Source organism: Megascapheus bottae, chromosome 21, assembly GCF_031878675.1.
Source record: "Megascapheus bottae isolate mThoBot1 chromosome 21, mThoBot2.hap1, whole genome shotgun sequence".
Lineage (NCBI taxonomy): Eukaryota > Metazoa > Chordata > Mammalia > Rodentia > Geomyidae > Megascapheus > Megascapheus bottae.
This window is the reverse complement of record NC_143529.1, coordinates 35,164,825-35,180,594: the sequence shown is the minus strand read 5'-3', so window position 1 is coordinate 35,180,594 and position 15,770 is coordinate 35,164,825. Positions and strand designations below refer to the sequence as shown.

General features: G+C 45.4%; 1 protein-coding gene and 1 non-coding gene across 4 annotated transcripts in view; both read right to left on the bottom strand.

Moving 5' to 3' along the window:
• Positions 1–1,040: 1,040 nt before the first annotated feature.
• The window catches only part of Atg16l1 (autophagy related 16 like 1), a 32,019-nt gene continuing 17,289 nt past the window's right edge, over positions 1,041–15,770 (bottom strand). For all 3 annotated transcript variants that reach the window (XM_090355061.1, XM_090355062.1, XM_090355063.1), the window contains 9 exons: positions 12,897–13,002; positions 8,545–8,615; positions 7,253–7,324; positions 4,577–4,697; positions 4,223–4,328; positions 3,533–3,682; positions 3,394–3,441; positions 2,667–2,768; positions 1,041–2,007 (listed from right to left, as the gene is read on the bottom strand). In XM_090355061.1, coding sequence (XP_090211187.1) covers positions 1,914–2,007; positions 2,667–2,768; positions 3,394–3,441; positions 3,533–3,682; positions 4,223–4,328; positions 4,577–4,697; positions 7,253–7,324; positions 8,545–8,615; positions 12,897–13,002 — 870 coding nt within the window. In that variant the 3' untranslated portion in view covers positions 1,041–1,913. The remainder of the gene's footprint in view (positions 2,008–2,666; positions 2,769–3,393; positions 3,442–3,532; positions 3,683–4,222; positions 4,329–4,576; positions 4,698–7,252; positions 7,325–8,544; positions 8,616–12,896; positions 13,003–15,770) is intronic.
• On the bottom strand, positions 15,117–15,387 carry LOC150048936 (small Cajal body-specific RNA 6). Its single transcript, XR_016539189.1, has one exon.

Below are 15,770 nucleotides of genomic sequence, written 5' to 3'. Positions count from 1 at the left end.
CCTGGGTCCAATTCTCCTCTCTCCAGTTTGCACCCTACTTTACCCTCTGAGGCTGACCAAGAATCACCCATGTCCACGCAGAAGCACAACGACATCTTACTAGCTCTTAGTCTCTAGTCCCTTGTTTGAGGTGGAGCTAGGGACATTGTACCCCTCACTTTCTGGGAAAGAAACACAGGCTCCCTTGACACTCATAGAATGAACGGGTAAGGAGCTGTGGCCACTCACTTATGTTGTGGACTTTATCTGCAATTGGAGTAAAGCAATATAGCCAGGTTTGTTGTGACATCTGAGGTGTTAGCTAGCATCTACGCAAACATTCCAGTTGACTAGCCAGGTGCTGGTGACTCAGGCCTGTAATCCCAGCTACTAGAGTCTGATGGGACCGCAACTCAGTTATGAGCCTCACTGTATGGCTGAGACTCTTCCAGGTGGTGATGGTGAGGCTCGGGCCTCAGAAGTAGCAGAGGCCCTAAAGGGCCCCGGTGGCTCACATGACCCCTGGGAGCAAATCCGCCCCCTCCCCCCCAGCCCAGGGAAGCCGAGCACACCACAGCCAACAAAGCTCTCAAGAACATCCCCCAGGTCAGCCAACCCTACATGGGGTGGGGTGGGGGCACCGGAAGACTGGTGCTCACAGGGCAGGTGCTCACAGGGCAGGATCACTTGTGGGATGCTGTCACATGACATGAGGAGCAATGAAGAAAATGCTTAGCACCGTCTGTGATTTAGAAAGGCTAAATACCAGAAAAACCCATCTGTTCCTTAGTGTTTAAGGATAAAAACAGAAATAACGAAGACACACGGAATCTGAAAGTATATAACAAGATTTTTTTTTAATTTAAAATCAAGTTGTTGGGCCTCACAATTAAATAAATAAAAGCTATGCCCTGGCCTTCGAGTTCCAATCCCCCTTGCACACACGTTTTCTGGACAGCAAACCAGAGTGAGGTGCATGCAAGGAACAGGAAGAATGGAGACAGCGCCCCAGGCAGAGGAAAGGCTTCCCCTTCCCCTGGGGCCCCTCAGGCCCCAGTCCAAGTGTGGAAGAAAAAAAAATAAAGTGCAAATTAAAATATGAAACAGCATGGTGTTTCAGACACAGGCAAAGTGATGAATTTTCCCCTGACTTCTTGCACCAAGCATGGGGTCACTGCACGCAAGCCTGGCAGAGAAGGGGCCGGATTTCCCCCCTGGCAGCCCCGGTTTGAAATTCTGTCAAAGCACAGGTGTACAGTGGTACAAGACACATTCCCTACCCTGTTGCCAGTCACCTCACTGGAAGGCTGGCTACTGCCCTCTCCTCTCAAGAAAAATTTAAACCAAACCGACAGGTATTTCTTGACCAAGAACCAGATACACGGAAGTGTTGGGAGGAAGAAGAGAGCCAGAAACTCTTTAGAGACAAAGACATTTCAGCAGTAGTAAGACAGGATTGGATTGCCGGAGGAGTCCAGCAACATCTGCGCTGCTAGCATCACAACAGGCCTAAGTTTGGCATCTCCACTTAAACAATGCTTACAGCAAAGTCAACTGGCAAGTGACCCAAGGGTCTGTGCTGTCCAACAGCCCAGGCCCCCGCTTTGGAAGGATGGGAGCAGCACAAGGGAGCTGTGGGGGTAGGACTGGAAGTGGGGTGATCCAGCAGGGGGCCCTGTACACCCCAATGAGGTATAAGATCAAAGCTAGTAGTGTTTCCACTCAGACCAGATCGAATTTAACCTGAACCTCTGCCAGTTGATGCAGAGTCAGGTGGTTTCAGTGTTGCTTCTTTGGCATTAGAGACCTCAAAGTCCTCAGAACTGCCGTTCAGAGTAAGGTTCCCATGCCATGAAGGTGGAGCTCTTCTCCAGGAGGCCATGCTGCTCACCACAACAGGGCAGAAGGAACCCACAGGCTGCTCCTAGGAGCCCTCAGGGCTGTGCCCACAGCACAGCTTTGCTGCCTTTGTCCACACTGATGACGTGCAAGCCAGAGGGAGCCCAGGCCACAGCATTGATGGAGGCGCTAGAGAGAACAGAAGGCATCAATTTCCAACTATTCATTCAAGCAGCCCCACTCCCAACCCCAGGTACTTACTTGGAGAGCCCACCCGAGCCTACCCAATAACAGGGACTTATGAGGAGAAACTGATTTACTAAGCAGGGTTAGGCTAAAAGGAGTTTGGCTTTAGCAGGTGGCAGAGCCCTTTGGTCAGCACAGGGCATTTCTAAGCTGTGAAGGGGCTGCTGCCTTGGGGCAGTGAGGATAGGCAGCTTCTAGAAAACAAAACAAAACTGCTAGGTTTAACTAGCAGGTGCATTTGGGTGGACAGAATAAACTAAGGAAAGAAGGCCAGAGGTCTGCCTACCAGGTAGAGGGTAAAGGAGGCATAGTATGACAACCAGTGCTTGGAACACATCCATCTTCTGGCAAAAAGGGAGAAGGAAGCAATGGAAGACAGAGGGCAGAAAAGAGAAAGAAAGGGCAGGGAAGTAGTCTCTCTAACCCCTTCTGTTCACAGTCTCTACCTGGAGCTATTTGTACGCACCACCACCTGCTGTCCAAATGCCTTACTTGGGCAGCAAAGTGCAGGTGCTTCACCAGAGAGGTGACCCTGGTGAAGACAGGCTCTGCTTACCATGTTGAGGTGTGCTGCTGTTGAGTGCTGACAGAAGCCAACTCACCTGTGTTGTTTGGAAAGAACCTTTTCCACCTTCCCCGTGAGAACATTCCAGACATAGAGCGAGCCTTCAGCTGAGCCTGCTGCCACATATCCACCATCAGGGCTATAGAAAATAGGCAAAGAACAAAGCTATAGAATCCTGACCCTTAACCCTCATTCCGTACCCTTAAGGTCCAAGAAGTAATGCAGCTTCGTGTGCTCGGCCACTCCTGTGCACCTAGACAGAGGACCAGTCAACTTCATCCCATTAACCAGCCGCATCCAGCTTCAGTGCAACAGGATTCTACTGCTTCTTGAGGCTCCAAGACAGTGCACAGGAAATCAAGTGCAACCTCCAAACATGTGTGTAGACACTGGCAGACTAGCTTGGTCCCTGGCTCAATGAGATATAGAATGGAAAAGGAGATGACTCATGTGGAGGCCCTGTCTCCAAACATGTCAGGTAAGGCTGGAATACACGGGAAGATACCAGCACATGGTAGGAGGGAGGAAGAAAGGGAAACCTGATGGCTCATCCAGATCCAAGCAACCAGCCAAGCATTGTTTTTGGTGCAACACATTTATGTTCATGTAATGACAAATACAGGAGGGGACAATGGCACGACCTCACGCATGACCTTCACGGCTCACGCCTGAATACTTCACTGGAAAACTCCAGCTTCCACCACAGGGAATTCCGCCTCACTAACCTGAGCCTCGCAAGTTGGGAGTAGGATGTGGCTACCAACCTGAAGACAACTCGGGTCCAGTCAGAGCCGCACTTGAATCCAGGTGCACTGAAACACAGCAGACCCATCCATCACTCAGTGCATTCCCCCAGGACTGAAGCGGGCAGGGCCAGGCAGAGCCTCCTGAGCCCACAGCTACCTGAACGTCTGTTTAACAGCATTTGTCCGGAGATCAATGACTTTTAGCAGGTCATCTCGGGAGCAGCTCAGGAGCTCCGTTCTCTCTGGGTTCAAGTCCAAGGCAGTGATTTTTCCCAACAGCTCCATCTCTCGAACCACACTCTCTGATCTAAGAGAGATGAAAAAGCTGAAAAGCCTAACAGGAAAAGGCCAGAATGCCTACATTTTAACTAGGATACTGTGGCATTAAATGAGATTTCAAAAACAACCCATGCTGGACGTGGTGGCTCACACCTGCAATCCTAGCTCAGATCTGAGGATCATGGTTCAAAGCCAGCCCAGGCACTAAAGAACACGAGACTCTTATCTCCAATTAATTACTAGAAAACAAAGTTAGCCTTGAGCTGAAGTGCTCAAAGACAGCACTCAGAGTTCAGGCCCCACACTGATCAAAAGAACCCCAACAACCCACATAACCCACATCCATCAGGCAGAGCGTAGCGTGCAAGAAGCCCTGAGTTCAATTCCTTGGTACCACATATACAGAAAAGGCCAGAAGTGGTACTGTGGCTCAAGTGGCAGACCATTAGCCTTGAGAAAGACCAAGGACAGTACTCTGGCCCTGAGTTCAGGCCCCAGGACTGGCAAAGGAAAAAAAAGTATCATCATTCCATATATAGATTCCCTACCAAGCTCCAGCATGTCATACCGGATGTCCCAGAAGCGAATTTTCTTATCAAAATGCCCACTCATTACACATTGTTCTGTGCAGACAATATCATTGCAACTGGATCCTGCAAACACTGTCTTGATGCCTAAAAGAAAATCAAACATCCTGAGTCCAGCAGAGGCACCCAATGTGGCTGTGTACACAGCAGCACTTCTCTCCTAAGGACCAAACTACAAAGCCAAGAGCAACCTCAAGCAAGAATCACAACACCTCAGCACTGTACTGTAGTAACAGAACCCCAAATTCTAACCATTACATGCAACAAACTGAAGTGGAAAGGACTTCGCAGCTAACGTGTACACAAACACAGAGGCAGAGACTGAATTTCCTCACAGACTTTGCTGCGTAGATCCCAGAGTTTGAGGGTCCGGTCATGACTTCCCGAGACAATCCGTGCATTGTCCAGCAGGAACTTAGCAGAAAGTACCTTCCCACTGTGTCCGGTGAGTGTGTGCTAAGAGAGAGAACAGAGCCGGGGTGAGCCTGGGGCATGACACCTGGACATGCTGGAGAGCCAGGATGCCAACAAAACAATGAGTTGAAGGGTAAAAGGTCAGCACAGGAAGTGTTTAAACTTAGCAGCAACATTTTTAGCCTGCAGAGAGAGTAGTCTGCAGAAACCTCTAGAAAGTCTGTCTTGAAGGTTTGACTTACAAGGTTAGGTATTACTATGATTCAGAACCTAAATGCCCCACAAAGACCTATGTGTGGTGGGTTTGCTGCTCAGCTTTTGGCCCTAGGGGGAGGTGGGGACCAGCAGGAAAAAGTTAGGGCTCAGAAGACATGCTCTGGATCCTGCCCTTTCCTTCCTTGCTCTTTGCTCTTCTACTACCATGAGGGAAATACTCTTCTCTGCAACACATTCCTGCCACAATGCACAGTACAAAGAGACAAGCTAAGAAGCAAAGGTTTACAACCAATATTTGCAGCGAGGTGCAGTGGCTCACACCTGTAATCCTAGCTACTCAGGAAACTGAGATCTGAGGATCATGATTCAAAGCCAGCCCGGTGTCAAAGTCTGTGAGACTCTTACCCCTAATTAATCACCAGAAAACTGGAAGTGGAGCTGTAGCTCAAGGGGTCGCCTTGAGATGAAGAGTTCAGGGACAGTACCCAGGCCCAGAGTTCAAGTTCAACAAGACAAACAACAACAACAAAAAAACAAAAACCAAAACCACCACCACCACCAACAACAAAAAAATGGAAGCAGAAGGCTGGGAAGGTAGCCTAGTGGTAGAGTGCTTGCCTAGCACGCATGAAGCCCTGGGCTTGTTTTCTCACTACTATATACACAGAAAAAGCCAGAAGTGGTACTAAGGCTCAAGTGGTAAGGGCTTCCTTGAGCAAAAGAAGCTCAGGCCAGTGAGTTCAAGCCCCAGGATTGGGGATGGGGGGAGGGAGGAGATGGGTGGGAATGGAAGCAGAGCAGTGACAGATGGTAAAGCCCTAAACTTGAGCAAAACAGTTAAGGGCCTCAGTTCAAGTACCCAACTAGCACCAAGAAGATATTGATACCTAATACTTTATAGGTTGTGAATATGTAATATGAACAGGTAAACATTCCTTTTCCAAAACAATCCAACCCCAGGGCTGGGCTCTACAGCACTGGCCACAGAGTGTTGGTCCACAAGGCCAGAGTTAAGCCTATTGGATTCTTCTTGCCAAGAACTGCAAACCAGGGGCCGGGAGTTTGGCCAAGTGGTAGAGTACCTGCCTACCATGCACGAAGACCCAGGTTCAATTTCTCTGTAGAACATACATAGAAAAGCCGGAAGTGGTGCTGAGGCTCAAGTGATACAGCTCTAGCCTTGAGAAAGTCCAAGGACAGTGCTTAGGCCCTGAGCTCAAGCCCAGGATTGGCCAAACAAACAAACAAACAAACATACATACATTAAAACAAAACAAAACAAAACCCCTGCAAACCAGAGCTGGATGCTGGTGGCTCACACCTGTGATCCTAACTGCTCAAGAGATAGAGATCTGAAGATCATGGTTCAAAGCCAGCATGGACACTAAAGCCCACGAGCCTCATATCCAATTAACCACCAGTTGAGCTGAAGAGCTCAGGGATAGTGTCCAGGCCCACAGCTCAAGACCCAAGACCAACCCCCCCTCCCCCCCAAAAAGGAGATGGTGGTGGTGTGGTGAATTAACTTCAATACACAGTGGACTATACTGCAACCATTATTACTCCTAAGTGTGTTTTTCACCTAGGTGCTGTGTTGAGGATACAGCACTACAGGACTATAGGGAAGCCATGCTAAAGTATATTTAAGCTGAGCATGCAGCCAATTGCCACGATCTTCCCTTTGGAGAATATAAAGCAAATTATTTAGTGTCTACAACACATGTTTTTGCCACATTCATGGTTCATGCTTTGAATGTTCAAATCTGGATCTTCTTAGCTAGTACTAGTTAGCACAGACTACTGTGAATCTTCCATGTAGTTCTCTCAGGAAAACAAATGTCTAAGTGTTAATGAACTCTTCTTAGCTTCATCCTTGTATCACCCAATCTGACCACCACAAACCTAGCAAACAAACCATCCTAACGCAGCTCCTGCTTCCTTGCTGATGTTCATCTCCACATCACGCTGGTATTTTTTCTTTAATTTATCTTTAATAAGTGCTTTTTAGGCATTATCTCTCTCTCTCTCTCTTTTTTTTTTGCCAGTCCTGGGCTTGAGCTCAGAGCCTGAGCACTGTCCTTGGACTTTCTCAAGGCTACAGCTCTACCACTTGAGCCTCAGCACCATTTCTGGCTTTTTTCTATGTGGTACCGAGGAATCGAACTCGGGTCTTTGTGCATGCTAGGCAAGCACTCTACCACTAGGCCAAACTCCCGGCCCCATCACGCTGGTATTTTTATGTGATGACACAAAAAAACTTAGGGCCAGTTTTCTTTCTTTTTTTTTGGAAGGGTGGGGACTGTAGGCAGATCAAATGCCCACCAAGAATCACAATTTACATGCTGGCTTACTAACATCCGTAATGTTAAGTGAGTTCTTACCCGTAACCGATAATCATCCACAGTCCAGATTCTGCTTGCAAAATCATTTGATGCAGCTAAGAGATAAGCTCCCTATGGGAATAGGGAGGAAAAATGTTAGCCAATTTTTCTTGAAGTTCCAAAAAGTCAACTGCAAGAACATAGGCAGATGCCTACAAGACCAAACACCTAGAGCCAAGTATCAACTATGAATATGTATGCTGCCAGCTCCCCTCATCTCCTTTGAGTTTAGATCTTCCTCCCAAGCTCCTATTTCACTGGAATGCTGCAAACATCAAACTCAAAATGGAAGTCTCCCCTGCTCACTTCATACAGATATTCTCTACATACTGCCCCAGCTAGAAAGACTGGAGGCTTCCTGCTTTTACCACTTAAATCTCTGAGGCTTGTTTCTCATCACAACTTTGGCTCCAACCTGGATATCTGCTTCTTCAACGTTGCCGGTTATCCCTTTCCGGTCATTAAAAACCTCTCAGGTTGGACTGGGAGTATGGCCTAGTAACAGAGTGCCCACTTAGCATGCATGATGCTCTAGGTTTGACTTTTTAGTACCACATACACAGAAAAAGCCAGAAGTGGTACTATGGCTCAAATAGTAGAACGATAGCACTGAGAAGTGCTCATGGCCCTGAGTTCAAGCACCAGGACTGACCAAAAATAAGTAAATAAATATTGGCTGTGACCACATTCTCCTTTCCTGGGGATGGGTTCTCAGCTTAGCCAGTGAAGGACACAAACACAGTTGCTTCTCCCAGAGGGTGTTGGTCTAAGAAATTCCAGGACAGAGGACCCTCACCTTGCAGGGATGTGGAAAAGATTCCTCGTATATAACCACAGTGAGACAGAGAAAATACTGCAAAAATTCTGCTCCAACTCCTCTCTGTGCCACTGCCTGTAATGAGTTTACTTGGCCTTTTGTACCGATTCTCCACTATCTTATAAGGTCTACCTCAAATAGCTAAATTTGTTTCCAGCTCTTAAACTGCTTATATTATATTACCTTACTGATAAGCTGTAGTTCTACACTGATATACTACTCTTACAACACATTTCCTTTAGGGTGGGTGGAATCACACAGGCCCCTTAAGCACAGCCATCTATTCACAAAATGTGGATATGTATGCTGATTACCACTCACATACTTCTAAGACCTAACCAGTCCATATACCAATCTATACTATAATTAGTTCTCTTTTTCTAACATGACTTAGAATGCCTGAGAAATCAAGCAGTTCACTTAATTTCAACTATTATACCTTAAATTATTTTCCAGAAACCTCTAAAATACTCACAGCACTATCAAATTCAATGCTTGTAATGCCAGCATTACTGCCAGAAAGTGAGCCTTTGAATTCACATTTATCTGTATAAAAAGAAAAAAAGGAGTTAAAACACAACAGAAGCCAATCATACTGTCAAAATAGGAGCTTTCCTGGACTTTTGCACAATCAGACATAATACAGTATAAAATACACCTCTAGGGGACGGGAGTGTGGCCTAGTGGTAAAGTTCTTGCCTAGCATCCATGAAGCTCTGGGTTTGATTCCTCAGTACCACATACTGCGAGTAGAGCTCTTAAGGAAAGCCAAAGGACAGTGCTCAGGCCCAGAGTTCAAGCCCCAGGACAGAGAAGGAAAAAAAAGGCCAAAAAACTCACAACACGGCTAGTTTCGAAGAGCAATGAGTGTTCAAAGGGATGCAACTCTGGTGTTCTGCATGTTTTCTTTTTGGTGGGTCATGGGATTTGAACTCGGCCTAGACACTGTCCCTGAGCTCTTCAGCTCAAGGCTACCCCCTGCCCTTGAGCCAAGCCCCTCTTCCCAGTTTTCTAGAGGTTAATTGGAGATAAGTCTCAGGTCCTTTTGTGCCGGGCTGGCTCTGAACCTTGATTTTTCAGATCTCAGCCTCCTGAGTCCATTATTTTTCAATATTCATTTTTCAGTATTCTAACTTATATACATTAATCTCCAGGTATGGTCACTATGTGTTAACTACTACTTTTGTAGAAACTGATCACCAAATTGCCAGATTCTCCAGTGCAATTCTCATGAAGTTCTGAAAGCAAGCATCAAAAATAGTAGCTAATACTCTGTGAGTGACAGAGAAAGAGAGAAAGGGGGGGGGAGACTCTGGTCCTGGGGTTCATGGCTAGCACTCTACTACTTGAGCTATACTTTGACTTCTAGGTTTTTGCTGGTTAAATTGAGTTTTCTGCCCAGGTTAGATTTGAACTATGACCCTCAGATCTCAGCCCCCTGAGTGGCTCTAATGTCCAGCTCTCATGTATCTTTTCAGTTCCCTACATCCTAAAGATAGTGTCAGTATGGGATTTCATGCACAAGATTTCATGCACAGCATTGATAAGGCAAGAGGACCAAGAGTTCATAGCTAGCCTAAGCTATACAGTCCTGTCTCAAAAAGGAAAAATGGAGGACCAGGAGTTTGGCCTAGTGGTAGAGTGCTTGCCTAGCACATATGATGCTCTAGGTCTGATTCCTTGCTACTGCATACACTGAAAAAAGCTGGAAGTGGTGCTGTGGCTCAAGTGCTAGAGCGCTGGGCTTGAAAGCCTAAGGACAGTGCTCAGGCCCTGAGTTCAAGCCCCAGGACTAGCCAAAAAAAAAAAGGAATAAGGGAACATAGGATCTGAAACCATAGGGCCTTGATAAGTCCTAGTCTTAACTCTGCCACTCATTTCCCATGTACATTTCCTACCTTGTAAACTGACTATAAAGAAATCATGTTGTCTCTTAATTTTTCTATAAACTAAATGAGTAAAACATTTTAAAGAGAATCATAGGAATTAGGCAAAGGTACTTTAAGCTGGTGGAAGATGGTGAAAATGAAAATACTACAATACAGAAACCTGAGTAGTGCTCTGCACTACAAAAAGAAAAAAAAAACACGAAGCAAAACATCACCTTTGGTCTTACTCCTTAACTTCCATTTTTAGCAATATATGCATGCTTAACTAAACGTACAAAATGACAAGTGCTGGTAATGTGGCTTAGTGGTAGAGTATATATCTAGCATGCATGAAGCTCTGGGTTCAACTGCTCAGTACCACAAGAAAGAAAAGACACTTGGCTCAAGTGGTAGAGTGCTAGCCTTGAGCCAAAGAAGCTCAGGGATAGTGCTCAGGCCTTGAGTGCAAGCCCCAGGACTGCCCCACCCCTCAAAAAAAAATAGTTTCACTGGGCGGTAGTGATTCACATTTGTAATCCTAGCTACTCAGGAGCCTGAGATCTGAGGATCGCTGTTCAAAGCCAGCCCAGGCACTAAAGTCCATAAAACTCTTATCTCCAACTAACTATCAGAAAACCAGAAGTGATGCCGTGGTTCAGTGGTAGAGCACTACCCTTGAGCTGAAGAACTCAGGAGAGGGCCCAGGCTCAAAGTTCAAGGCCCACAACCAACCAAAAATAATGTCAGAATTAGGCTTGCTAAATGTAATTGTTTTCTAGATAATATTCCTCTATCCTCAGACGTTTAGTGTCCTTCCTAGGCCACTGCTATTCACTAAATGTATAAACCACAGCTTGATGAACCGTTTTAGTATAGTCATTTATTTTCCTTACAAGACTAGCATTTATGAGAAAAATGACAAAACACCAACCTAAAAGTATTTGTTTTCTGGTAACTACTTTATCAATTTAGATATGAAGAGCAATATATTTTGCTCAGGTTAAGTCTTTTTCTCTGGTCCTGGCACTTGAACTCTGGGCCTCTGTACTATCCCTGAGCTTTTCTGCTCAAGGCTAGTGCTCTACTTGAGTCACAGCTCCTTTTCCAGTCTTTTTGTTGTTGTTGTTGTTGTTACTGTTGGTTTTTTTTTTTTAATTTGTTTTTGGTAGTTAGGTGCAGAAAGAGTTTTGTGGAGGGGGCAAGGAGCGTGGCCTAGTAGTAGAGTGCTTGACTAGTGTGTATGAAACCCTAAGTTCAATTCCTTGGCACCACATACACAGAAAAAGTAAGAAGTCATGTAGTACCTCAAGTGGTAGCACACTAACCTTGAGAAAGCTCAAAGGACGGTATCTAGGCTCTGAGTTCAAGTGCCAGGGCTGGCAAAGAGTTTCATGAATTTTTCCTGCTGGGACTAGTTTCAAATAAGATCTTCAGATCTCAGTTTCCTGAGTAGCTAGGACTACTGGCTTGAGCCACTCGAGCCCAGCTCAGATAATTTCTTACATTAAAAAATGCTTCACAAGAGGGGCTGGGAGTTTGGCCTAGTGGTTAAAGTGCTTGCCTAGCATGCATGAAGACCCGGGTTCGATTCCTCGGTACCACATACATAGAAAAAAGCCAGAAGTGGTGCTGAGGCTCAAGCGGTAGAGCTCTAGCCTTGAGAAAGTCCAAGGACAGTGCTCAGGCCCTGAGCTCAAGCCCAGGACTGGCAAAAAAAGTAAAATAAAATAAAATAAAAAATAAAAAAAAGGGGTAGGGTGGGGGGGGGAGGGTAATGGGTACCAAGACATGTGAAAGGGTATCAATGTATGTGAATTAATGCACCTTCTATCTGGCAAATATCATGTAACCCTTTTATTAATTACAATAAAAAATAAAATAAAAAAAAATGCTTCACAAGGGGCCGGAAGTTTAGCCTAGTGGCAGAGTGCTTGTCTAGCATGCACGAAAACCTAGGTTCAATTCCTCAGTACCATATACATAGAAAAAAGCCAGAAGTGGAGCTGAGGCTCAAGTGGTAGAGCTCTAGTCTTGAGAAATCCCCAAAACAGTGCTCAGGCCCTGAGCTCAAGCCCAGGACTGGCCAAAAAAAAAAAAAAAAAAAATCTTCAGGAGCCAGCTCCAGTGGCACACACCTGTAATCCTAGCTACTCAGGAGACAGATCTGACAATCAAGGTTCAAAGCCAGCCTGGAAATAAAAGGACCTGAGAATCTTATCTCCAATTAACCTCTAGAAAATTGGGAAGTGGGGCTTGGCTCGAGTAGGGCTGTAGCCTGGAGCTGAAGAGCTCAGAGACAATGTCCAGGCCCAGGGGTAAGGGGGTAGCCTGGAGAAGAGCTCAGGGACAGCGCCCAGGCCCACAGTTCAAGCCCCAAGACCCACCCCCCCCCCACACACAAAAGAACTTATTACCTGATGTATATAAAAATAACCCCTGTTGTATGTATGTCACCTCTAAAACAATAAAATGTATTTAAAAAAAATTTCTTTATGAGGCTGGTCACCAGTGGCTCTTGCCAATAGTTCTAACTCCTTAAGAAGCTAAGATCTGAAGATAGTGGTTTGAAGTCAGCCCGGACAGTGAAGTCTGTGAGACTTCTTTTTTTTCTTTTGGTCAGTCCTGGGGCTTGAACTCAGAGCCTGGGCATTGTCCTTGAGCTTTCTCAAGGCTAATACTCTACCACTTGAGTCACAATGCCACATCCTGCTTTTGTGTGGTGTATGTGGTACTGAGGAATTGAATCCAGGGCTTTGTGCATGCTAGTCAAGCACTCTAGAAGTAGAGTTGTGGCTCTGTATGGTAAGGTGCTAAAGTTGATCGAGAGGCTCAAGGACAGCACCCAGGCCCTAAATTCAAGCCCCATGTTTGATCCAAAACAAACAAAGAACACAATCATGAAAATAAGGTCAATCAGATGTTTACATAAGTTCTTCCTGTATATCCAAGGATGTCTCACCTCCAAATGCTTCCCAGAGCTTAACTCTCCGATCCATGCCTCCTGTCGCCAATAACCGGGAACCTGGACTGAACTGCACAGCATTGACTTCTCCATCATGTGCATCCTGCAAGACAAGCACCCATCATTATTAGTCCAAAGCACAGGCAAAACACTCATCCTTAAACAGGTGGATCCAAACGCAAACTAAAGTGGACTTGTGGCCCAATGTCTCCTAAGAGTCTCAAGAGTCTAGTATCATTTCTTGGAATTACAGCTTCACTCATCCACTCCCTCAGTTATCCAGCATCTTACTGTGTAGCTAAGGCTGACCTTGAATTGAACCTTCTCATTCTCCTGAGTGCTGCCATGCTCAGCTTGTACTTATAGTGCAACCTTCTCAAATAAAATTCAGAACTAGTGTAGACTAAAGTTCACCTGTGCATTTATTTCTCTTAAGAACAATGGTAACTGGACTTTTTTGCTCAAGGCTAGCACTCTGCCACTTAAGCCACAGCGCCACTTCTAGCTCTTTCTGTGTATATGGTACCAAGGAATTGAACTGAGGCTTCATGCATGCTAGGAGAAGCACCCTACTACCATTAGGCCAAATTCCCGGCCCAACAATCTGACTTTTGTTTACTTTCTTTGCTTCAAAGACTAGAGCCAGGTGTTGGTGGCTCATGCATTTAATACTAGCTACTCGGGAGGCTGAGATCTGAGGATCACAGTTCAAAGCCAGCCTGGACAAAGTCCATGAAACACTTGCCTCCAATTAACCACCAGAAAACTGGTGCTCAAAGCGATAAAACACTAGTAGAGTGCATGCCTAAAAGTCTATTTTTCTTGGGTGCTGGTGGCTCATAGCTACTCAGGCTGAGATCTGAGGATTGTAGTGGAAGCTAGCCAGAGCAGGAAAGATCCCAAGCCTCTTACCTCTCATGAACCACCAGAAAACCAGAAGGGGCACTATGACTCAAAGCAAAAAGAGCTCAGGATAGCGCCTAGGCCCTGAGTTCAAGCTTCATGAATAACCAAGAAAAAAAATAATAAATAAAACAGCCTATTTTGGTCTTGATTACTTCTTACATTTACTCTATATTACTTACTAACGATAAATGTTCAACACTATACATTTGGTAATACATAGCACACAATCTCTACAGAGAGCTTTCTCAGTGAGTCCAAATACAAGCAGGTTCTGGTTCTACTGCTAGACAGACACCAATCTGTGTTATAGTGAAATTCTATGTGGTTCTTTCTGGAAACATCATGACACTCCTATCCACTGACATTATGACATCTTTTAAATTTTTAGCTCCATCAAATCTCAGAGAAGGGTTTGCAATCAAATATTGTACCTAAAAATGAATAGGTTATCAATGAAAGTATCCGTTGTTTTGGAAAAAGAGAACTTCTTCATAGACTCTAGATGAGAAGGATTGTATGTAACATAAGAAAGGAAGGTGTGATACTACAATCTATTCTCTCAGTGTATGAGTGTCTGTGTATATACTGGGGGCCTGACACAAGGCCTACGCACGTCCTCTAGTTTTTTGGTTCAAGGTTAGACCCTCAACTATTTGAGTCACACAACTCTACTTCTGCCTAGCTTTCTAATGGCTAATTTGAGAGTAGGAGTCTCACAGACTTTCCTGGCCCAGTCTGGCTTTGAATCATGATCCTCCAATCTTGGTCTTCTGAAAGGCTAGGAATAAAGGCTTAAGCTACATATGAGGAGTGCTTGGCTCCTCTGGGTTTTTTGGTGCTAGTTCTGCAGCTAGACACTGTCACTCAGCTTTTTTGTTAAGGGCCAGTGGCATACCACTCCACTTGAGCCACAGCTCCACTTTTTGCAATTAGAGATCAAGAGTCTCATGGACTTTCCTGTCCAGGCTGGCTTGCTTTGAATATACTGTGTTCCTTACGCTAACTTCAAACTTGCAATCCTCCTGCCTCAGCCATCTCAGTGCTGGAATCACAGATATATGCTAACACACTTGGCCATCTACTCTCAGAAGTTCTTCTAGATGAAGTTGATATATAGAATTTGCATCAAGTCCTGTAAAGTGTAGTGAAGCGGATATCAGCTGTAATTAATGGGAAATTAGCACTTCGGTAAATAGATTTCCTATTTCTCTCATGTCCCATGGCTTAAAGTCTGTATAAGCAAGTGCCCTGACTTTTTACTTCCATGCAATTCCCCAACCCCTTTTATTCAGAAGAAGTTTAATTCTTCGAGGTCTCAGATTGAAAACTTGAGATCATGCACTGTCACACCCTTCCTGCCACTCGTCAGGCTCCTGTGAAGCTGGTGCTGTTGGATACGTCAACTGTGAACCACTTACTCTTGGAACACAAAGTGACAGAATCCCAAACTATCAGCGGCTCACTACCCTACACACATGACTTTAATGTGCAAGGCAAAAACTGAGCTGAGCTGCTGGGAGTTGAGGGAGGAAGGCGTTGTGACATTCAGTGCAATCAGACCTTTTACCAATCATCATTGACCCCTGTGAAGTGCCCAGGCCTGTCATGGAATCATAGGAGCAGGGTGAAAAGAGCAAAGGGCCCTGCCTTTCCCAACTCCTCTTCCAACCTGGCACAGTTCTCTGCCTGCAAATATCTCATTCCCAGAGCTTAAAGCTCCCATTTAAATGCCACCTCCTTTTTAGAGCAAATCTGAAAACAACCTTGTTTAGCCATCCTCTGTTCTACCAGTTCTAACTGCAGCAGATCAACTCTGAGTTCTATTACTTTTTTGTGCGCTCTGGTAATGGAGCTTGCACTCAATGCCTCACATTTTTGGTGGGCTTTTCCACTCAAGGCTGGCACTCTACACTCGAGCCACGGCTCTACTTCCAGCTTTCTGCTCTGAGTCTCCTGAATAACTGG